Here is a 23,100-nt window from a genome sequence, read left to right as displayed (position 1 = left end):
GCACCATATCTGTCTCAGGAGCAATACCATCTTTTATGTGCCTGAGAACGAAAATATTATGTAAAAGTCATCGATAATTCTGTTATCCGAGAGATGGATAAAATAAGCTTAAAATATTGTACATGAACATTTGCTATTGAAATACAGTTGACCTCTACAATTCTCATACAGATACAGGTAAATCTGTATCCTCCATCAAAAGTTCCTATATTATAATTTTTGATCGTTTATTCTACTTTCAAAATTGTTAATATCTAAAAATAAATTTTACCAAAACCGAAAACTAAGGTTGTTGATTTTATATAGTCTTCCTAGTATTTAATAAATGTAGTAGTTCAGGTGGGGAGCTGCGTCAGCATGCATAGGCTGCAAAGGAACAAGTAATAGGTTTATTCCATGCTGAAAAGAGAAGAAAGAAAACACATTTCGGCCGTGGAGCCTTTTTCAGGTGTTCTTTCTTCTCTTTTCAGCATAGAATAAACCTATTGCTTTTTTAATTAATGTAACTGTGGTTAAATAATCGTTTATGTCTGAAAAAGTCTTGTTACAGTTTGCTTTGATAAACATGGTCCAAATATTTTTCCTGGTTCGAATATAGTGATGTTAGGAATTTTATGTTGTGTTAAAACATTTTATCAATACCTGTGCTATACACATACTATATATACATTTAGGTGTTTATTAATAACCCCCAGAAAGGAACGGAAAATTCCCTCTTTCAAAAGTCAATTTTTTAAAATCAAAACTTTGAACTGTTATTTAAGACCACACTGTGCATTCAAAAGTAAAAACAAAAAATATCTGGGGACTTTTCGAAGAAACTTTTGTGAAAAGGCTGTCATGGTACACATGACATCACACATTCTGCATATACCTTTGTTTCCAAAAGGTTTTCCAATTTACATAGTCTAGTCTTCCACATGTCAGCTGATCTGAATCCATGTGATTTTTGTCCTGTGGGGATGAGGGTAAGACCCAGCATTCCAGGCGACCCCACAAGCTATTGAGGATTTAAAAGCAGCAACTGAATAAAACATTCATACCCATTTTTCCCTGACACACCTGCGAATGTATTGTTCAAATTGCCTGTAGTCTTCTAAAATGTGATTGTACGTGGAAAAGGACACACTGTATGTTCTAACTAAGCCACTGTATGATTTTCTAAATTATAAGAATAATTTAAGTGCTAATTTGGTGCCCCTTGCTTATTAGAATAACAAACTGTAACGGTAACAAGAATAAAAAACCTTGAATGTTTGAATATTTTTGTTTTGAGGCCAAATTATGTACATTGTGTGCTTATTCTTCAACTACTAACAGTTTATTAAGTAGGGACTTTGAAATCCCGAACTCAAATTCCTGTGGAGTCCATGTGATGTACAGATGGATCTGAACCTTTACATCGGATTCCCAGGTGTTTGTGTTTAAAACAGGGGCACGCAACACCATTTCTCAGGAGCTGTTGTGTTCTATGGTTTTCGCTGTGTCTCTCTTTTATTCAATCAAAGGAAACATCTGAATTAGAAGTGAAAAAAGCATGTTTTTAAATAAATCACTAGATTAACATCTGCAGAAATCTGACCGTTGCCCATTCCAGTCTAAGTTTGCAGGGCATTTACAACTCTTCATTGACCTTTAGCAAGTTTTACTGAATATTAGTTGGCAGTGTAAAACCCATCTTTTGATCTTTCTCTCCCTGTTCTACAGGTATGTGTTTGTGTTTCACATACGCCGATGCTTCCGTTTTCTCACGCTACCACACAAATGTCTTTGTCCCTTCAAGCTGCCCATCTCTAGAACTACATGAGGGAACTAACAACTTCACTGCCTCAGCACACAATGCAGCTAGCCAGGTGGGGTTATTTCTGGAAGTTCAATCACTGGATTAGAGAGAAAAACACATTATATAGAGATTCTTTTTTCTTTAATGCACAAAAGTGAAAAAGAAATTAAAATAATAAGAACATGAAAAATCAAGAAATATTACAAATCAGAGGCCTTGCTTGCCACCATGTCCAGTGTGTAGCCACCTATGGATCTAGGATCTTCAAAACAAGTCTTGGAAATCATCAGAATGTACAACACAGAATCAGCAGTTTGTTACGTAATCCAGCAACTTCTTTATGCAAAGTGCTTCTTAGTTCCATTCTGGAATTTAGTTCCATGTTCTCTGTCCATATACTCAAGACTCAGCCAGAAGTGGGATTCAGGAAAAAGACCTCAATCAGTCCGCGAGGTCCTCATTCCAGTCCAGAAGGATTCCATTCTGTTCATGTGACCGACCTCACAAGTCACGGTTGAACTGTGTGTATTGAAAACAAAACTCACCCTAGTTTGTCTAATCAAGAGGCAAGAGACCCAGTAAGACACTCAAATGTGATTCAGAAGGTTTTGAAGGGAAAAAAAATCAAGATCCATAAAACAAGATCAGAGCTAAAAGAAACTTGAGTCGTCAGAGACTGTATTAAATAATTACATTAAAGAATACAATAAAAATAATGATAACTAAGATTTTTTTTAAAATCATTTCTAAACCAATCCAATATTCTTAAAAGCTTCCTCCCAACTCCCCACAAGCCCAACCCCAACTTCTTTTGGAAAAAAATTCTCAATTACTAAAATATAGGTAGGCAGTAATTTAACGTAATGCAATGGTGTGGAAAGTGCTTGTTCAAAGCCTCCCTCCACCACACCTACACCCCTCCCACTTGTACTGTTTCACCTCCCTGCAGAGTTCATACCCAAATGCGCACCTAAACCTTTTAGGTACTTAAGCTTAAGCAAAAACAAAACAGAGGCTCTTATTTCCTTCTGCTCTGCTCTGTGGTTAAAAGCCTTTGTCTCTCTTCAAGGGAGGAAACCCAAGGGACTTGTAGGCATGGCGACAGGAAGCCCTTGTCAGTCTTTGCCATACGATGCCAGCCTCAGGCAGAGGTGTAAGTTGGTAGCAGGAAGTCAGGAGCTGCCTTGGCACAGCTCTGACCAGACTGTCTTTGCGCCAGGACTCAGGGGTGAAGCGTTTGTGCATAGAGGCACCCTGATCACAGGTTCTCCCCTGGCTGGTACTGTGGCTCAGTGGCGGTGAAATAGTCTTCCAGGAAGCCCTGCAGGTACTCGAAGGTGTGCCTCTCATCGGGGTCCTTTTTCCAGCACTGTAGCATCATCTCGTGCAGCGAGCCAGGACATCCAACAGGGCATGGCATGCGATAGCCCCTCTCCACCTGCTCCAGCACCTCGCGGTTATTCATCCCTGCGAGAGGGGCAGGGACACGGTGACTGCAGGTCAACACCAGACTGATACACACCCATGGGTGCTCCAAACAGCATCACTCACCCTCACCACAGCTGGATATAACTTTCCTGCACACTTGGGCCGGAAACTGCCCAACCAGGCACTAAACTCTTCATTGACCTTTAGCAAGTTTTACTGAATGTTAGGCAGTGTAAAACCAATCTTTTGATCTTTCTTTTCCTGTTCTATGTGTTTCTGTGTGTTTCACATACGCCGATGCTTCTGTTTTCTCATGCTACCACTCAAACTGCAAATGTAATTGGGCACTTACCGCGGCTAGAAAATGAACTGTACCGTCACTAGCTACTAAACTCTAAAGTGTTTTTAGATTCACTCTTTAAAAAAGATGGCTATAATATAGACTTAAAGCTTCGTTGCCCAGTATCCAGTATGCAAGACATTGAGGTAACAGCAATTACCTGGGTAGGGCACCCTGCCCTTGGTGATGAGCTCTGTCATAAGGATCCCAAAGGACCATATGTCTGATTTGATGGTGAACTTGCCATACAGAGCAGCTTCTGGCGCTGTCCACTTAATGGGGAACTTGGCTCCTGCAACAGAAAGTGCAACCCTTTTACTCTGAACAGGGGGTACAGTAGCTGCTGCTGGGCTCTTCCGAGTGTATTCTGGACAGTTAAAGCCCACACACCCACACACCCACACCCACACACACACATACACACATACACACATACACACACACCCAGCATCTTCTGACGTAGAGTCAGTCGATCTTCACTGCATATCTGAAGTTCCCATTAAATTGTAATACATAGCTTTTTTATTAAAATAATATCAATAATATCACCAAATTATCAACATGCTTCCTATTAATGTAAATAACTGTAATTATTATAAAAGAAACTAAATATTCTGTGCCAGTAGGTTCCTGTAAACAGAATTCTTGATCTAGCCAAAGCAACAGACAGCAGGTCTGTCTCTCTGCACATGCTGCAAGACCTTTGTCCTCTGGTTTGGCCAATTTTTCCTGTCATAGATGAACTGAAAATCCGTAGCGGGACTTCTAAAGCCAACTTTTTTGTTTCAGGAAAGTGCCTCATATCCCTAATCCCTCATATCCCTAATACAGAAAATTGTATATGGCTAATAAAGTGATCTTATCTCTTATCTTATCCCCTGAATGAACCCCAGTTCATGTCGATTTATCAGCTTAATGAATAAATGTGTACGGGGGGCTCACCTTGGCGCGCGGTGTACTCGTTATCCTCGATAAGCCGCGCCAGCCCGAAGTCGGCTATCTTACACACCAGGTTGTCTCCCACCAGGATGTTGGCGGCCCGCAGGTCGCGGTGGATGTAGTTCATCCTCTCGATGTATGCCATCCCTGCTGCAATCTGAGAACAGAGCAGCACAGCCTCAGACACCTGACGTACCTCCCCAGCCAGCTGCCAGCCTTTACCACTCTGTTGAATGCTACTGGTACTGTGAACAGGCCCCAAACAGCCTTTTAAGCCCTTTCAAATTTGCCCGCGTTTCGGACGTTTTGCGTATTGCAATGAACAGAAAATACTTGTGACACCACTTTGAGTTTATCTCACTTTTGTCATTTTTCTGTCATTTCTATATCTCATTTCGCAATGCCTTGTTTTGGTTACTGTGGACTATACATTTATAGTCACCTTAGGAGAAGGCATCATTAAAATAAAACATCAGCATTAGATCTTCCTATTCCAGTTTGGGAAACCCATTTCACAGTGTTGCCTACTGCCCAGAATTTAATGCAGAGTGCGACCCCGTATGTCGAAAAGTACCTGTGCTGCCATATCAACCAGTTGAGGCAACTTCAAATTCCGTCCGTCTCCATCTTTCAAGAAATCCAGCAGGCTTCCTGCAAAGCAAGCAGAGTGAGCTCAGTACCTGCACGGCCAGGTCTGCCTGGCAGGGGACGTGAGGAAAACGAGGTCTGGTCTGGTGGTTAGGGCTGTGGGACTCAGGGAAGCAGCAGTGCTGAGTGGTTAGCTGTGAACAGGGAAGTGAGGCGGCTGCTTTTATGGTCCTGACTGACCCTAGGGTCCCAGCACTGTGTGGAACAAAGAACAGTGCTGGGCTGTGTGAATGTGGGTATCCAGCTATCTCTGTCAGTTCTGGCTGCCATGTGTCAGCACTGCACTGAGCGTGTATTTGTACTGTATGCATGTATACGAGTCAGTGTTGCTCAGCTTGTGTGTTAGTTAGTACATGTCTCTCTTTTTTAATGCATCAGTGCTGTTGTCTGTGTAGAGGTGTGTGGGAGTTATTGTTGGTCTGGTCAGTGTGCATGTCAGTTCGCACCCTGGCTCATGAATTCGGTGACGATGTAGATGGGCTCTTCGGACACCACAGCATACAGCTGCACCAGCTTGTCATGACGCAGTCTCTTCATGATCTGGGCCTCCTCCAGGAAGGCCTCGGGGGACATGGTGCCAGGTTTCAGGGTCTTCACTGCCACCTTGGTGGTGCCATTCCACATGCCTGAAGAGAAATAGTCCCTCAGTCACACAGCACTGGAGACCACTGGATAACACACAATCACTGTAGAGTCATTGCAGAAACAAGTATGAAGAAACTCTACAGTTAGCATAATTAATTTTTCTTCCATAATGCATTCCTTTGGTTTTATAAAAAAACCTATTAAATGAATTTTAGGCTATGGAAAAGGCTATGCAAACTTCATAAAAATGGCAATGTAATTACCTATCTGAAAAATCAAAATATGAATATGTACAGTACATTGTTATTTCATGTGTTTTGTATCCACATACTAAGGAACCACACTCAAGTGTGTGGTTGCTGTGAGAGGTGTGTGTTCACTGCTATAGCTGCATTGCCACTGAATAACGTGCACAATGACACTTGCCAATGCACTTGCTCTGTTAAGGAACCATTCAACCTGTGGTTTAGAGCAAATTGTGTTTTGCAAAAAAAACAAAGTTTGAAATTACTCATGCAGAAACCAAGGTTATACGAAGTACCAGTATTTAACTGTTTTCCATTCGTTAGTCCTGTGATCTTTTAAGCAACGATCATTAATAACCACCATTATGAAATGCATTATGGAATCCTGAAGAACTCACATCTCACACACTGTTTGGCAGGGCAAGGTAATGATCTGTGAAGTGAGGTGGTACTGTGATGACAGGGGAGAGCGGAGGATGTAATGCATGCAGAGGTGTGTTACTGGGATGAGCAGGCAGGAAGGGGGGTGACCTGCATGCAATCTGTTACTCACTGATATCAGGGTCTGACAGAACACATCCCCTCCTGAGGAGTGCCTCAGGCACAATGAACCGATTCAGAAAAGGCTGAGATGTTACAACGAGGGCTGGGCTATGGTGCTGTTGCTGCAGACTCAGAAATAATATTCTGAACAACAGAGGTTCAAGAAAAACCACATAATGTCACTTAGTGACACTTAGGATCTGAGCTTTCCATAGACGACTAAAGACTTTGCATGTTCCTGACTGGACCATATGTATGCTGTGAGTAGTCATTTAGGACCAGTTAAATGAAGATTATTTTAGACTTTTAGATCTCTGTTGTTCACATAAAAAAATTCAATGTCCAATGCATTTGCTGTATTGTTAATGTTAGTCAGTATATTACCATATTCTAAGATAAAATTATGATTCTGATCTCTATTAAAACCTTTTGGAAAACTAAAGTAGAAAGACAAACACTGTGCCAGGCTCACAGCGGCTCTGACCTCCTGTAGGGTTTTCATAGCAACACGGTGTAAAGGGCCAAATGAATTAGCCCGCGAGGAGCTGCTCCTCAGATCACCCTGGCTCAGCCCAGCCAAAAACCCATCATCCCCAACCTACTCCAACTGCTCTTCCAGATTGCTTATTGGTTCTTTATCTTTGCTGTATTGTATTGCATCACAAGTTCCAACGAAACCACCTTGGACAGTACTGAAAAAACTCAGGAGCTGTGCAATGAAATCAGCCCTTAAGTGAAAGATACAGATTCCTACAGTACTTCTGCAATCGTGCCAAGCTGCCTTGTGTGTGAGAGAACAAGTTAAGGTTTATTCCATGCTGAAACGAAAAGGGACACAATGTTTCAGCTGTGGAGCCTTCTTCTGGTGTGTTCCAAACCGTACTCCACACCTAAAGAAGGCTCCACAGCTGAAACATTGTCTGTTTTTATGCATGGAATAAACCTTTACTTGCTCCTTTGCAGCCTATGCGTGCTGACACAGCTACATACTTGAACTTTCTTGTGTGTGTGTGCATCATCTGCTTTTCTTCATACTTAATTGCATCAGAAAACTAAGTGTCTTGGATCTCTTAAGTGGCATGGATCACATTTCACTGGATCCTCAACATACAGCTCCGACTGGGCATCTGGACTGCAAATACACATTTACCAAGAGAGTGACTTGAATTCCTCTCTGCACTGCTCTGCAGGTGTAGTCAATCAGAACATGAGCTGAGTGCCTGGCACGGCCCGCCTTACCCATCCACACGTCTCCAAAGCAGCCCTGCCCCAGCTTTTTGTTCAGGCTGAGGGTGTCACGGGATATTTCCCAGGCATCCCTGCCCAAGCCCAGGGTCTGGGGGGTAGAGTTTGGGCAGGCCTTGGTGAGATAGTAGCACAAGCCATCGTTACTACCTGGAGAGAGGAAGGGGATGCAACGGAGATGGAAGGGGGTGAAATGAATTGGCATGCAAAGGGGTTACCCTCTTGTGAGCCACTCCAGGGGGCGAGGTGAAAGGGATGAGAGAGGGGACCCACAGCGCACTCTATGTAGGGGGTGTTAAACCAGAGCCATTTTAAACATGGGTGTCTGTTATATTTCTAACCTGGGAAAAGCTTTCCAACCTGAATGTTTGCAAATATACTAAAAAAATCATTTTAAAAATCCAATTGATCCCAGGGATTAAATTTAAGAATCTAATTGGAATGTAATGTATTGAATGTATTCTTGCATTCCAGTTTCACCTGTTCAATTTTCAATAGTGGTAACCTGATCAGCCTGCCTGTGGGGTAACGATAAAGTGAGTGCGGGCTCTTGTGAAACCCCACTCTTTCTTCTACCCCGTTGCAGAAGTGCGCTGTTGATTCCCCTCCCCTCCCAACACCGCCCCCTGGTGGTTGTGGCTGGAGAGGGTTTTGAGTTCCTACCCATCCAGACTTCCCCAAACTGCCCGTTGCCCAGCTTCTTAATGAGCTGCAGCGACTCCCGCGGGATCTCCCACACATCTTTGGTTTTGACGGACAGGTCCGCCAGCTTAGGCATTCCCTTGTGGCAGGACACCACCAGCCGACAGCACAAGCCTGCTGCGCGCTCTGAGACAACAAGGAGGACAGCGAGGGCAGCGTGGGAAGAGGCGTGATTATGGAACAGGAACAGGAGGAGTGTTGAAGAAACAGTTGAGAGAGCAGGAGAAGGGGGGAGAGAGAGGGACGGGTCATTTACATGGTGGGGTTTGTGGATTCAAATTCAGGGATGTGTGGAAGGAGGGCAGGGGTAGAGAGACCATTATCGATGGAGAAAGAGGGGGTGAGACAGGGAGGGAGAGATTGTGAAGGGGTGAGAGGGAAAATGACAGGGAGAGCCGGGAGGAGAGAGGGCAAGGCAAAAAAAAAGCACACAAAAAGTTAAAAACAACAGGCAGCACAGACAGTAGCCCCCCCAAAAAAACAAAATAGCTGAGCCATGACGAGGTGCTTCAGTTGCTCCTGCTAGGTCTGATAGCTGTTTGTGCCGGAAGAGCAAAATTAGCGTGCTAACCAAAGCATTAACACCATTAATTGCCTTCAACACCAACATCATAACAAAAAAAATGAAACAAGAAATAGCAGCGCACGTAGCAGGGGCATTCAATCCTGTTGTGTTTCTAGTTTTTTAATCCTACTCTACTATTAACAACATAAATCAGCTCATTACTGGCTAAACTGGACCCATTCAGGTGCAGCTGCCGGAAAGAGAGCTGGAAAACTTGAAGACACACCGGCCCCCAGGGAACAGCACTGGACAGCCCTGATGTATAGGATGCCACTTCGTGCTAAAAGTAGAATACTACACATATCATACTCCGTATGAGGGCAGTTTTATAACAATTAAGGCTAAAACATTTGCATTCAACACATAAGCAATTTTTAAGATGCAGTTAATAAAAAGCCTCACAACTCTAAAGTGGTTACACAAAGCTCTCTGTGATGTGAAATTAGAAGTGCCCTGGATTTTTTTTCTACATTCAGCACTTAGCAGACTTCGGGCCCTGTAGCACAATCATCCCAGCAGAGGGCACTTGAGGGTGTAATGCTGGCAGAATCCTGTTAGGAACACAGTATTTACCAGTCCAAAAAAGGGGGATCCTGAGAGTGTACCCCAGTTCTGATGAGAAGCAAAGCCAGAAGATAGAAGAAAGGATACATGTAGTCCAAAGCCAGCCCTGGCAATTTGGTGAATAAAATTACCGTTACCAAAGTAAATGTAAAGGGAAAGCACTGCTCCAGAATTGATTATGTTTCTCTCTACAGGCACTGCCACGAGTCCTTGAGTTCTTTTCACAGAGGGCACACATACCTGGCGGCACTGCCCCAGCACACGTCTAGTAACAGAGTGTAAAAGTCCCTCAAAGCTTAGCAACAGGAAATGCCCTTGCGGGTGAGACTCAAAAACTATAAAGTACTGTACAGCAAGGGGTTTGCTTTAATAACAGAGTGATAAACTGATAAGACCAGCTACGACTGTGCTACCACAACCAGAATGCACACAAAATTAACCCTTGAGTGTGTTAAGATAATATGTTGGGAATTTTAATCTAAAAAATGCTAATTCGTTTAGATATCTTATTAGGCTTTAGGGCTTACAGACACTGATAAAATTTCCATAGAATTTCTCACAGCAAACCAGCTGCACGAGGCTAGAAAACTGCTAAAAAATTCAACTGTTGCAATGAACCTAAGGATAAAACGAACTTATTAGCACCACGTGGGTTTAATCTTCATACATAGTTTTTCAAACTTATTTAACATAGGTTTTTAAGTCTTTCTGAGCTTGTGACTGACACTGTCTTTTGAGATATTCAGCGGAATATTTGTTTCTTGCAGGGCTGCTGTGATATTGCCTCTCGTGACAGCATAAGAAATCCATCTGGCCTTTCTAATCCATCTGGCAGTACTGAACTGAAGGATCGTATCTAGCCAAACCAGTCTTGCACCTGGGATTTGAGCCCACATGTTCCAGTTATGAGTTTAGATCCTTAAATACAGTCTGTCACATTCTTGCCCTATTATTTACATATTTGGCTGCCTTTGATGTTTTTAGGGTTCTTTGGGATGTTCATCTGAATCCCAAGTGAAACAATGCTTGAGCAAAGGTAATTCACCCAAACGGAATACAGTGAAAACACTGAGCTGTATAAATGGGTTCAAATGTAAGTCATTTTGGATAATTTAGTTAATAATAATAATAATAATAATAATAATAATAATAATAATAATAATAATAATAATAATAATAATAATAATAATAATAATACCACCTTTCTAATGTCCCTAACGTCACAAAAATTATTATCTGTTCACTGTTCCAAAGGCATGGGCTTCAGTCAGCGGGGGCTGCGTGATTCAGCAGCTTTGTTTCTTGTCCTTGGAACAGCTTTACATACAACACCAGAAAGGCAGAATCCCCAGATTTTTTTAAATCAAAGTTGGAATCATGTCCTCTTTCCAAATGCGCAACATCTTGCATCTGGAGTGCATTTGAATCATTAGGTGCTTCGATTTCATCTACTGCATTGTAACGGGTTGTATTCATCTACTGCATTGTAACTGACTTCCTATCAGAATGCATCAAAGATAAGGACTGAACTGAAATCAGATGGCTCAGGATGTTTCAAGAAGGCAATCCAACAGCACATCAGATGGCGAGCAGTCAAACATGGATCCCAGCCTCCTTCCTACAGGTATCCTCACAAAAGTCAAAAATTAAAATAGAATTGCACACAAAACAAATGAACTTCTCTTCACAGAGAAGCTCTGTACAGCAATGGTGATGCATTATTGAGCGATTATACTACATGACTCATTTACAGCGCATTTGAAGGTTTACGAGAAAACAAGCACCTACAGTGTTTATCGAAGGGACAGTTCCGCGGGGGCCACCCCCTCCACAGGAGCACATCCAGAACACAGCGCCACCTCTCTTACCTGTGTAGTGCTGCACCAGCTGCTGCACTGTGTCAAACTGCGTCCGCGTGGTGATGTAATAGCCGCCGTTGTCCAGCTTCCGGATCTTGTAATGCTTGACGTGATCCCCCTTCATTTCGTCCCAGTCGCGGATGGACAGGGAGTAGGCTCCTGTGGCACGAGAGAGGGAGAGGGAGGAAGCGAGGCAGAGAGTGAGCTAGCAAGGAACAGCGAAGAAGGAGGAAGTGATAAAGGGAAGAGGAGCAAGAAAGGGAAAGATAGAGACACACACACATGCACGTACACACCCACACAGAAAACTGGGGAAAGAAACGAGGGGAAAAAAGGTTCTATGACTCCAGACACAATACAAATGAAAAAGAGAGGGGTGGGAAAAAATCTACAGAGGCTCGCTCAATTACCAACAGCCAGAGCTGGCCAATTTCCCATCGCAGACATCTCACAGGAGGCAAGGATCAGAGGAAATTCTCTTTAAGCTCCGCTTCTAATCATCTTTATATTTTAACAGCAGCCCGTGATTCATATTCACAATTAAACTATATAAGGTTCTCCTGATTTAAATTGAATTTTTTTGCACTTTTCCTTTGGACTGCAGCTACAACGCTGACTTCTGGTGACACATGTACACCTATGGATGGTTAAGTAAAGATGCAACCTGATCCATAGGTCTCACTGAGTAGTGGACAGGGCTTTTCTTGGGAGAGCATTGCAACTGTGAAACACAAGGAAACTAGCGGAGAGGACACCGGCCAATTTCTGCTGCTGGGGTGTTTGATTAGATAGAAAACAGTACTGCAGTCAGTGTCAAAATAAAAGAGAACTGGTTTCTTGGGCTGAGAATGCATACAGGTTTAGCCATGTCCCAGACTTTAAGCATTATGGGGTCTGATTAGTGTCTGATTACTGTAAAGCATTACATTTCTTGTAGTCTTCAAAGCTCACACCTCTAACAGCTGTATGCGGTGCCATTTTTGTCTTGGTTTCAGAACTTCCCCTTTCTCCTTTATTTTTAGATTTGACAATATCTTTTCAATTCTCAAGGGGAGATTTTGGATGTGGTAACTCCCTTGGTTGGCTTTATACTGTAGAAGTTTTTAACTCGGGGTCACTGTGTCTGCTAGTTGTCACTCCAGCTGAGCTCGATATCCCCAAAGCTAATTGATTATTAACTCATATGCTTGCATTGTTATTGTACTGGTATTGTTGCCAACAACTTCAGCATACTGAGTTTCCCAAAGCCTCTCCTCAACCCGTTTGTCGTTTCCTTCAGTTGAGGTCCGACTGGTTATATTTCTGGCAACACACCTGAATGAGGACAGTTCCCAAACTTAAAAAAGTGGTGTGGGGTCGATCCCAACCACAAATCCCATTTGAGCAGAAAGCAAATTTACAAAACTGTCCAAAACTGAAACAAAAACCAATGAGCGTGCGATTGCGTCCTGTAGGACCAGTGTTGGGAACTACGGCTATATTGCAATAAAGCCAGATTTAGTTCCAAAATGTAGCTGACCACCTTTGGGAGGTTTCTAATCGTCATGTCATTTGGATATTTAAATAATAATTTCATTGACAACTCGGTCACATCATTTTAACAACAGGGACACACCTGCACAAGAGCGTTCCTGAATTTTGCTTTCTGGATGGGAAGGGTTGATTGAACAAGTACAGTTTGTATAATCTCAGCAAGGCACCTCTGGCATGTAATTTGGTTGTCTGATATTTGCTAGGTCCTATTAAGAGTGACTGAACAATTTAAGCTGATTTTAATTGACTGTAACTGAAAGCCTGTTCCAAAGATACATACAATGTATATTTTTAATGGAAGCCAACTTGAACTGAAAAAGGGTACATTTCTATATGACATTTCAAAACTTCAACTTCTACCCAGCTAAAAAACCTTTGAAAGCATGACTATAACTCCACGTAAACCGGGTGTGTGGAGTAGTAAGACAGATGTGTGGCTTCCACAAAGCATCTGCTAAGCTATATCGACTTTATACAGACATCCGTGGTCTCACTCCTGGTTTTGCTAATGAAGCACTCTGTGTGTCACCTTGAACACTTCTGTGTCCAAACCTTCGAATGAGGTATAAAACCAAGATCTTGTCAGGACTATGTAGAAGTAGCCGAAACACCCCCTACAGGCATCTAAATGTTCACTTTGAGCAAGTGGGTATTTGAAATGAATCTTACCAACACCTCTCCTTCACAAATATTGCTTAAAACCTTTTTTAATTCAATCTTTCATTTAACCAGATAAGCCAATTGAAAACAAATTGAAATTTACAATGGCCTGGAGATATAATAATACAGAAGGGCTAGTACTGGAGCTGTAGGAGTGAAGCGCCTTGCACATGAGTACAACAGCAGTGCCTCACATGGAGAAGGAGCCCTAAGGACTACTCAGACAGCAGCTGTCTGCTTTCTCTCTTGCCTTCCCTGAAGCAGCTACCTTTGTCATAACTACTGAAAATGGAACCCTTAATTGTCTGTATCCAATACCCAATAAGGACTGACTGTTCTACCTTGAGGTCATTATCTTTTTTTCTTGTTTACTTTTGACCTCACTGAGATATTTTTTTACTTCACTTTCTGAATGACTCCTTGCCTGCACTTTCCACACAAAACTGAACACAGGACATCTTGAAAAAAAGTTATGAGAAATGAACTGAGACGCTTCATGAAAATAAGAACTCCACTTCAAAGACAGCCATCTCTAGAAACAAATAAGGAAGCAGGATCTCTTGATGTGGTCTGGTAGGAAACCTGATAACCAAACATACTGCATTTACCTTTCCTGTGCTTCTTGTAACAATTTCAACAGACTTTCAGATACAGTTCAGTGCAAAAAGGTGCTGAACAAACACACAAACAAAAGGCTAACTTAATGTTTCCTCCATGTGCTTAAGTGCAGTACTGTACTGCAGTACAGTTGTCTAGATCCTTGTGCTACTGCCACTAGTGCTCTTGTGCTCTAGAACCCACTTCTCTCGTGCTCTAGACCCCAGTGCTCCATATCCTGGTGGTCTGCTATGGCTGTTTCTTTTGCCTTGCTAGCCTTTTGAAAGAGGGAAGCCAAGCTGATCACAGAAGGTTACCTTTGGTCGTCTCACTCTCCCGGATCAAGAAAGTACCCCTGGGGTTCCCCGGGCAGAGCAGCTGCCTTTCCGCATCTTTGCGTCCCATCTTCCCGAAATACCACCTGAAGGGAACAGGCAGATCGGGGTCATTTTAGCAAAAAACATGAGGAAACTTTCAGCTTTGATGTTGGACGTTTTCTTGACATCCTCCCCTATCATGTTTCATCACAGATTCCCCGTGTGTCCAAAACACTTGAGCTGAAAGACATATGACCAAACCCACTTCCCTACTGCCAGCAGAAAACCCTAAAGCATATTCTTAGAAACCTCTCTTAAGACTTTGAGAGCTTTCAGTTTTAATATTAGCATCAATGTTAAAGATTTAGTCACAAATACACAATTTCTGCGGTTCTTTAGTATCTAGAGGTTAATTACAAGTTAACAAAACTAATAATGAACTACAGACTTTTATATCCCCTGGAGAACCCAAAAGTGCACAATTTATACATGCTGAGGCTGAAAACTCCATTTGCTGTAATAAGTGGTAATTGTGATCCAAGTCTATGTGTGTTTATATCCACTGCTTATTAAATAATTATGAGTCTGGGAGCCATATTTCCTACAATGAGAGGTTGTAAAATGAATGAAACATGCTTCCCACTTCCCCTGGCTGTGGTGATACACAGGCCTGTTGTGAATGTCTAGCCGAGCCTGTGACCGTGACTAGTACTCACTCTTCAGCCTGTATGGAGTCTACAGGTGCCACATAATTACTGGGGATGTAGCCACTGTTGCCTGTGTCCAGAGATCGTGCCTCCCACCAATCCCCTTCCCTGTTGAGAGAGAAGAAACAGAACTTATGGGAAACACACACAAAACTGACACACAAAGTCAGGTCAGTCTCTAGGATTCACCGTGCAACCAACATTCAGTCACATTCCAACAAAATGGAATTTATAGGCAAATAAATGTTTTCTTACACCTTCATATCATTCATCCTGATAGTAAATACTGTAATTGTCACATATCAGTTTGTTCCTCCAGAGTGATTCTTTACTCTTGCTTGTGTGAATTTTTAAATTCCTATTGTCCCAAAATGCTTCTCAAAATATTTTTATAAATCACAAGAGGAGAGAGCTTGGGGGAAGCATTTCACCGCTGCACCAATGAAAGATCACAGGAAGGGCTTCAGTTTGTAGCACCGAATTGTTTCATCACAATACTAGCAGAGGAACTCAGGAAGCTGAACAGTAATACATTCATCGTAAAATGAAAAGACAGCATCTGTTAGCTGAATTACCTTAGAGAGGAAGACCCAGAATGAGCATAATCAATGTCCTAATTCATGAGTTTCATTGCTAGGGTAATCTGGTTTGTCTGACACTTGGGGTTAAGACGAACGTTACGCACGTGTTGTTGATGATGTGGAACTTCTCCCCCTTGCGGAAAGTGAGGTCATCTTCAGTGCGAGCGTCGTAGTCATAAAGGGCCACAAACAGGGTCACCCCACCACCTGTAGTGAGACAGGGTGTTACACACTGCTAGACAGCCACTCTTACAAACACACAGCTAGACGTACTGCCACAGCGAATAAATTAGACCTTCCCGATACTTACGCCAACCCAGTGTTTTTTCACAAAATGTGATTTTTATTCTTATGTTTTTTGTAATATTTAGTGTGTCTTTCTGTTATGAAGCACTTTGAGACAAGCTTAAAAAAAGAATACAGGACCAAGCACCATGACCTGATAAGTAGTACAGAACACCACAGTGACCTTGAGACATGGTGGTTAAGAACACTACTAATATTGCACCTGTTGAGCAAACCAATGTCAAACTTCCTATTGAAGTTATACAGTAAATGAAATCTACAAAAACCCTTCTTTATAAAACATTAAAATTAAATATTTGTACACCACATAGTACTGAAAAATATTTCTACATATTTATGACACATGCAAGGCATTTATTGTTTTTCCTACTATAAGTAACTATACATATTTGAATGTGTAATTGGTAACTGGTAATTTTTTTACAAGTTAACTAGATACTGAAAAAGTCATACTCATATTATTTTAACACTTTTTTATTTGTCCTTGCTATAAAATCTTTTTAAAAAAGGTTAGTTATGTTTCCAACTGACATTAGACAAAGTAAACGACTGGATTTAATGAAAACTTCGTATAACTGATGAGTTGAAACTTTCAAATTGCTGTATGAATGGCTTTGAACTTAGCTTTCACCTATTTCTTTCCAGTAAAATCGATTAATCTGGTTAATATTTTGTTTCAGCATTCAGTGACTGATGTACAGTCTTCACTGTGCAGGATCCTTCTTCCCTTATTTTCCTTTCCTACGCAACTATTTCAAAAATATTTCAAAGGTGTTGAGGAAATCAGGGATGCGCACCCTAAGAGTTAACTTAAATATGAGCTCTAACACAACTGTTAAAAATACTAGAGCTTGCATTATAAACCTGCTAAGCAATCCTGCCCACTTCTGGTTATGAGTTTTTGCAGCCTTGGGGTTAGCAGAACCTAGCAGATCAACTAAATAAAGAATGCTAAATGAAGAAAAAATAAGCTAGCTTGGTTGAAGTTACTGCGTATTTGCCACAGCTTAAAGCGAGAGAGAGAGCTCATAAAAGATATATCACTATATTAACTCATATACGAAAGTTTCATTATTGCTCAGTCTCCAGCGTGTAATTATCATGCAACATTGCTTACAGAGTAAGCATGTAGTAAGAATGTAGGTAATGAACTTGGCTTTTCCCAGAATTCATTCTGCAATCCCTTCCTCCTCCTCAGCCCTGCCCTTGCAGGATCTCTGTGACTCAACAGTCAAACTGGGGGGCCGTTCCAGTAACCTCAGCCTTATTACCAACCTGTTTTCACCTGACACTGTGTCAAAATTAAATTTACAGGTCCAATCGCTCCCCTACAATTCTCAAAACTAGGGTTAACCCAAAGCTACTGAACTCCAGCTCATTTGTTCCTGATTTAGAGATGAGCTAAGGAACAATGTCTGTCTGAGGGCCAGGTTAGGACCGTTGTGCTGAATGCCAGAGAATGTAAGCACTACTCATATCACATTCAGCTATTCATTATAACAGATGCTCAAAAGACTAAAGCAATGAAAACCTGACATTGCGGCTTGAGCCACAAACACAAGCCCTGATTGTGACTATACTAAGCAGTAACCATTTACCTTTGAGGCTAACGACAGATACACAGCAATGAACTCACAGACGCAGATAATTGAGCTTTTCACACAGGCAGGTCTATTTATACACAGTGCTGCAATATAGAACATACAATAACGGTAATGAAAAAGCAGCACGCAGACATGCCTGCTCAGAGGTGGTGTTTTCAATATGGTACCTCAGGAGCTTTCTGCAGTTTGTAAATCAACAGACATGGACATTTATTATTGAAAATAGAAAGAAGGTAGGAACATGTTCCGTCTGAGAACTGACTGATTTTCAAAGAGGATCTCACATTTACCTGGTGTCGAACCTCATTGCTGCTCAAACAACATTTTTCAATCTGCTCAACAGAAATGTGACTGCACTTTTTCACATTAATCTCTTACCTCTGGAGACCTGCTTTTAATATACACTGCCAGTCAAAACTTGACACTCCACCTCATCAAATCTGATCAATCTGATCAAAAAGCAGCTATGACAGAAAAGAGCAGTCTAAACTATTGATGCACATCGAATTTTATTAACCTTCTCAGAGAAAGATGCAGAGGATGTTCAACTCACGGACTGTTATCATAATATCCTGTCTTGACAACGATCACAGATGCACATTCTCTGGTGTTCTACCACAGAGCTTCAAATACTACTACCAAAAGACAAAAATAAATCAAAAGCAAGTAAAAAAAGTATTTTTGCTAAACATTAATAATGAATATTTTAAACAAATATCATGTGAAGAAGTTTGAGTAGGTAGCAGTGTCAATATGGGTAGTCTGCAAAGGAACAGATTATTATTGCAATGCTGAAAAGAAAAGAAAAGATAACAAACATGGAATAAACCTTTACCTGTCCCTAATATTTATCATGACCCATAATGTTGTTTTTTCATTTATAATATCTTTCCTTTTTCATACCAATCAAACATATTTTCCCTAAAACCCCATTCTTGTTTTCCTATAAGATATTATCTCCACTATTCCTTGTTTTTTACTCGTTTATATTTTTGTTTATTAAGATACTGATTGTATCTTACATATTTGTCAGAGTTCACTGAAATGTTCAATTATTTGGTTTATTTTCTAATTATTCTGTATAGAGTGTTTTTAAACCTATCTAAATCCAACATCTCATGTGTACATGTCAGTTAATGCGATAAAAACCACATGTGCCACCATAATATCATGGTACTGCTGTCAGGATTGGACTGGTAGACATGGATCTGGGGTTTATAAACCCACCTGTGCCTCAGGCAAGACAGGAAAGACAGGAGAAGCAGTGGAAGACAATACTACAGCCAGAGGGCATTGACTGCAGGCCTTGAGGAAGACTCCACGAACATCTCTTCAGCTCTACAGGGGAAAATTGTAATATTCCCTTCTATAGGTGATGACCCACTAAATATTCTATTAACATTTTCTGTGTACTCATTTTCCTATTGTCCTCAGAAATTAAATATATCTATATATGCTGACTTGGGTTTCTGGCCTCTCTTTTGAATCTAGACAAGAGAAATTAATTTTAGGAAGGGCGAAGGATCCTTTGGAGTATATACTAAGCTACATTTTAATTTTATCCTAGATATTTCTCCAACACAATCATACACTTCTTATGCTGTGTGATAGAAACCCAAGAGTATGTCAAACTGAGAAAAAGAAACGGCTCCAGTACAAACCAACAAAACACATCCTGTTGCATTTCGCTTTGAGAAGGTTAATAGGTTAATATGTTTTATGACTACCAGGGTGCACATGTTTAAGCTAACACAGCTGTTTAACTCAGCTGAAACTGGGATCCCCCAGTGAGAATAATGGTTCTGAAATGAAGGCTTGGCCCAACATGCTACAGAAGAGTGCATTTCCCTGTTTTGAGAAGCCATGACAGCAGATATTAAGAGTGTGAACTCTGACCTGTGATGCCACCGCCCCCTCGGGACTGCAGTGTGGCGGAAGGGTACGACGATAGGGCTCCGAAAGGTGTTGCCGCGGGGACGGTCGTGCCGGAGAAGTTGTTGAAGTCGGGGATTCGGCTGAAGTTGCTCTGCTGGCTCTGATTTGTTGGATCGGGGCCGTAGCGTGGGTTAGAGGCCTGCGGGTTCCCATCAGCCACCACTCCCTGGGCCTTGGAGGAGGCCTTCTCTTTGCAGTGCACACAGCCCATTCTCGACGCTGCGCCAGAAGACAACGAGCACAGCACTGAGTCGCCCGCAGAACACCTGACACAATACCGACGCAAAGCCGAAAATCATTTCAGATGTGCTTTAAAAAAACCCACACTGAAATGTGTGCCCACACTGAAATGTTCATCCACATTGCAATGGTTGAAAATGGTTGGAAAAAAAAATGAAACAAGAGGGGCCTTCTGAGTGGTAAAACAGGCTAAATTACTCAAATGCAAGTTGGGATATCTTATCAATGTATTGCCACGTCACCCAAACTACTGTGGCCAGAACTCTTCAAGTAGCAGCACACAATTGACTGAACACAACTGAGGGTCAGGAGGGAATAGTCAACTAGGCTTAGCTCTGAAAACACAGTGAGTCTTGTGGCATTACAGATTGACATATGGCTTTATATGTTAAATAACTGTACAATTAACAGTAAATGATGTGCATAAGATATGATACATAATCAGACTTTTATCTGCAGGATGTCTAAAGCTCCTGTTTTAATGCAACATGTCTATTTTACTGCTGTGATCCTCAATCTGCCCAGAGCTCTGTAGAGGCTGTCCTCTGCCCAGCTCTCTCACTAACAGTGACCACCTGAAGCTGTTCCATTCTATTGATTTGAACAACTTGCTTTTATTTTTCCTCAGCCCTAATGGGACTTCCTTTTCTTTTTTTGTGTTTCAGAGTATCTGTTCATCTCTCAGAGAGCACTAGCTAAAAATATCACGAGACTTCTCTGAAATTCAGCCACACACTGGTTGTTCATTTTTCATGCTTGAACATATTCACTCTTCTTGCTGCTACAAAGAATCCCATAGATCCAATTCTTTCAGGCTTTAAATTTTATGTTTATTTTTTTTGTAATGTTTATATGTACTGTTTGTATGTATTTTCTAAGTCTATGCACATATAAAACACAGCTGTTGGAGGAAAAATAAATTACTGAGAAATCAGACAAAGTATTATCGTATCAAGGCAGATATCAGCTGCATAAGCAGACAGATATATACAGATCTACGTATAACATATCTGTATGTACTCAAAAGCTTTTTTACCCTTCTTTTAAAAAAAAATAAATATGAGACAACGTATCTGCCTGAATGTTTAAAATCACTAAGAAAAATAAAATGAGTACAATTACACAGAGACTGTGAGATAATTTTAAATTATTATTGAAAGAAAGTGCTGTTTCAACCATACTTTCTATATTTCAGTCAACAGCTTTACAGCACATTCTTCAAAGCTGGGACAAGGCCCTCGTGTTTGACAGCTAAACAACTCCCAGATTTCTCTAGTAATGCGTCTGTCAGCACCTCCCCAGCACACAGCCCCAGGATGCTGTGAGAGAGCGCTGCTCCTGCCAGCTATTGTTCTCAGTTCCCTGCACAGGGAGCCCGACTGTTCTGGAGCCCTGGGGTTCTGCTCCATCCCAGCAGCTGTGCTCGAACAGAGAGAGATTTTTACTTCCAGAATGCATTCAGGGCAGGTGTCTGTGCAGCTTCAGAATGAGACATCAGGAACAGTCTTCGCCGAGCTCAACACTGATGCCAAAATATGGAGTAATGGATTATCCAGGCACCAGTGGCTGTTTTTCTGTACTCTTTGATAAAAGTATATATTTACCTATTCCTGTATCTATTCACAATCATTTTGTGAAATTCACAAAACAAGACTGTGGCACTCACCACACTCGAGCCATGCGTTTTACCTGGCTAAATGAAAATGGGGTTAACGGTGAGCTGTCATTTCCGGGCCAAGTTTAAACTGTAAGGGCAGACTGCACCAAAGAGCATTAAAATAAACCTGGGCTGCAGCTAATGCTGGGATCCTGTTTAAACAACCAATAGAAATCTAAACCCCAGTATCAGCTTTCATTTACTATTGTCATTTTGTTTGTACCCCAGCTCTGCCGTTCCCAACTTCACACTATTTTTCTCTTGTTGTTTACTGTAGCTTCAGGCAACACTGCTATGAAACTGAAGAAATTATTTATGCTTTGGAGGTCACGTATTCTGAAGCAAACCTACCAACCTACTGCTGTCCCCAAGCCCTCTACATTGTGACTCTGTGTTTCCTTTTTTATACAAAACAATACCACAACCATCTTGTAGCCTTTTGCTGTGAACTCACAGTTAATCCTCACAGATCTGTCATAGCACAAAAACTGGCCTTTTAGCGTTATGGATAAGTAAGGAGGAACAAATGATGTTAATGATGAGAATCAACGATAATGACTGATAATGACTTCAATGAGATTTGACTGGTAAATGTGATGGATTAGATATTACAATACTTCTTATCAGATGCTGCAGTACAGTTTGCCTTGAGGTGCTGTGATCACGTTTTTGAAAACTTTGTTCATTGTGAAGTAAAGATGACAAATGACAAACAATTTCTGGACTCCTACTGGGCCATATTTATAACAGGTTGTTAAAATTGTAAAATTCACTAGTGCAGGCCTTTAGAAAAATTGCTGACGCTTATACTGTACTTGTATTCTAACTCTTCATTGTCACAAATGTCTAAGACGTTTGCACAAGTGTGTATATAGTTATTGACATCCTTTTGACTTTTACACACAGTTTGTACAGTATAATGAATATTTCTACTTGTACAGCACATTGTATGTATACATGATTGCAACTTATTTCTATGCCTTTCAAATCCAAAATCTGAAACCAGAATCCCAAACTGAAACCATTGTATCTAGGCTTTTTTTATCCTCATTAATATTATAATTAAGAAGCTAGTAATTTGTTAACACTCCAAGAGAGGACATCATACTTACACCTGTATTTAAATACAATAAATAAATGGTGCAACGTGATTTTTATCGCGGATCAAGAGTGATTGTAGATTAAATATATTTATCCTTATATATGATTTAAAGATCATCCTCAGTTAAATTTGGTTTTGTGTCTAAGGCTTACAGGAGGAAATCGGCCTTAAATACAGTCCATTATTTTGTAGTAACTCCTATATGCACTGCGCTCAGGATAAATTAAGGTTAGCCCCAGTCATTACCATGATGCAGTCCATTTAGCTAACACCATTAGCATGTACGTGGTTCTGCCCTTTCCCTAGAGCTCCCTGTGTAAGAGGCCCCAGCCTTCAGCCTCCTCTCCTAGTCTCTGACTCACACTGGCCCCTGGGACACTGACAGAACTGCCCTTCCCTTGGCTCTCCCACCCCC

At 41.3% G+C, this 23,100-nt stretch overlaps 1 protein-coding gene across 10 annotated transcripts in view; it reads right to left on the bottom strand.

Moving 5' to 3' along the window:
- Positions 1-1,902: 1,902 nt before the first annotated feature.
- Positions 1,903-23,100, bottom strand: part of yrk (Yes-related kinase) — a 64,938-nt gene continuing 43,740 nt past the window's right edge. For 8 of the 10 annotated variants that reach the window (XM_088603056.1, XM_088603055.1, XM_088603053.1 and 5 more), the window contains 11 exons: positions 19,648-19,905; positions 15,946-16,048; positions 15,270-15,368; positions 14,554-14,657; positions 11,456-11,605; positions 8,420-8,584; positions 5,585-5,764; positions 5,065-5,141; positions 4,494-4,647; positions 3,712-3,843; positions 1,903-3,250 (listed from right to left, as the gene is read on the bottom strand). In XM_088603056.1, coding sequence (XP_088459182.1) covers positions 3,042-3,250; positions 3,712-3,843; positions 4,494-4,647; positions 5,065-5,141; positions 5,585-5,764; positions 8,420-8,584; positions 11,456-11,605; positions 14,554-14,657; positions 15,270-15,368; positions 15,946-16,048; positions 19,648-19,897 — 1,623 coding nt within the window. In that variant the 5' untranslated portion in view covers positions 19,898-19,905 and the 3' untranslated portion in view covers positions 1,903-3,041. Of the gene's footprint in view, positions 3,251-3,711; positions 3,844-4,493; positions 4,648-5,064; positions 5,142-5,584; positions 5,765-7,750; positions 7,907-8,419; positions 8,585-11,455; positions 11,606-14,553; positions 14,658-15,269; positions 15,369-15,945; positions 16,049-19,647; positions 19,906-23,100 lie in introns of all 10 variants that reach the window. The other 2 variants (XM_088603058.1, XM_088603057.1) reach the window with 2 other exon arrangements.

The sequence above is a fragment of the Lepisosteus platostomus genome, chromosome 13 (genome assembly GCF_059453375.1).
Source record: "Lepisosteus platostomus isolate fLepPlt1 chromosome 13, fLepPlt1.hap1, whole genome shotgun sequence".
NCBI lineage: Eukaryota > Metazoa > Chordata > Actinopteri > Semionotiformes > Lepisosteidae > Lepisosteus > Lepisosteus platostomus.
Note: the sequence above shows the minus strand (reverse complement) of the source record. Positions and strands in the feature narration are given on the sequence as shown.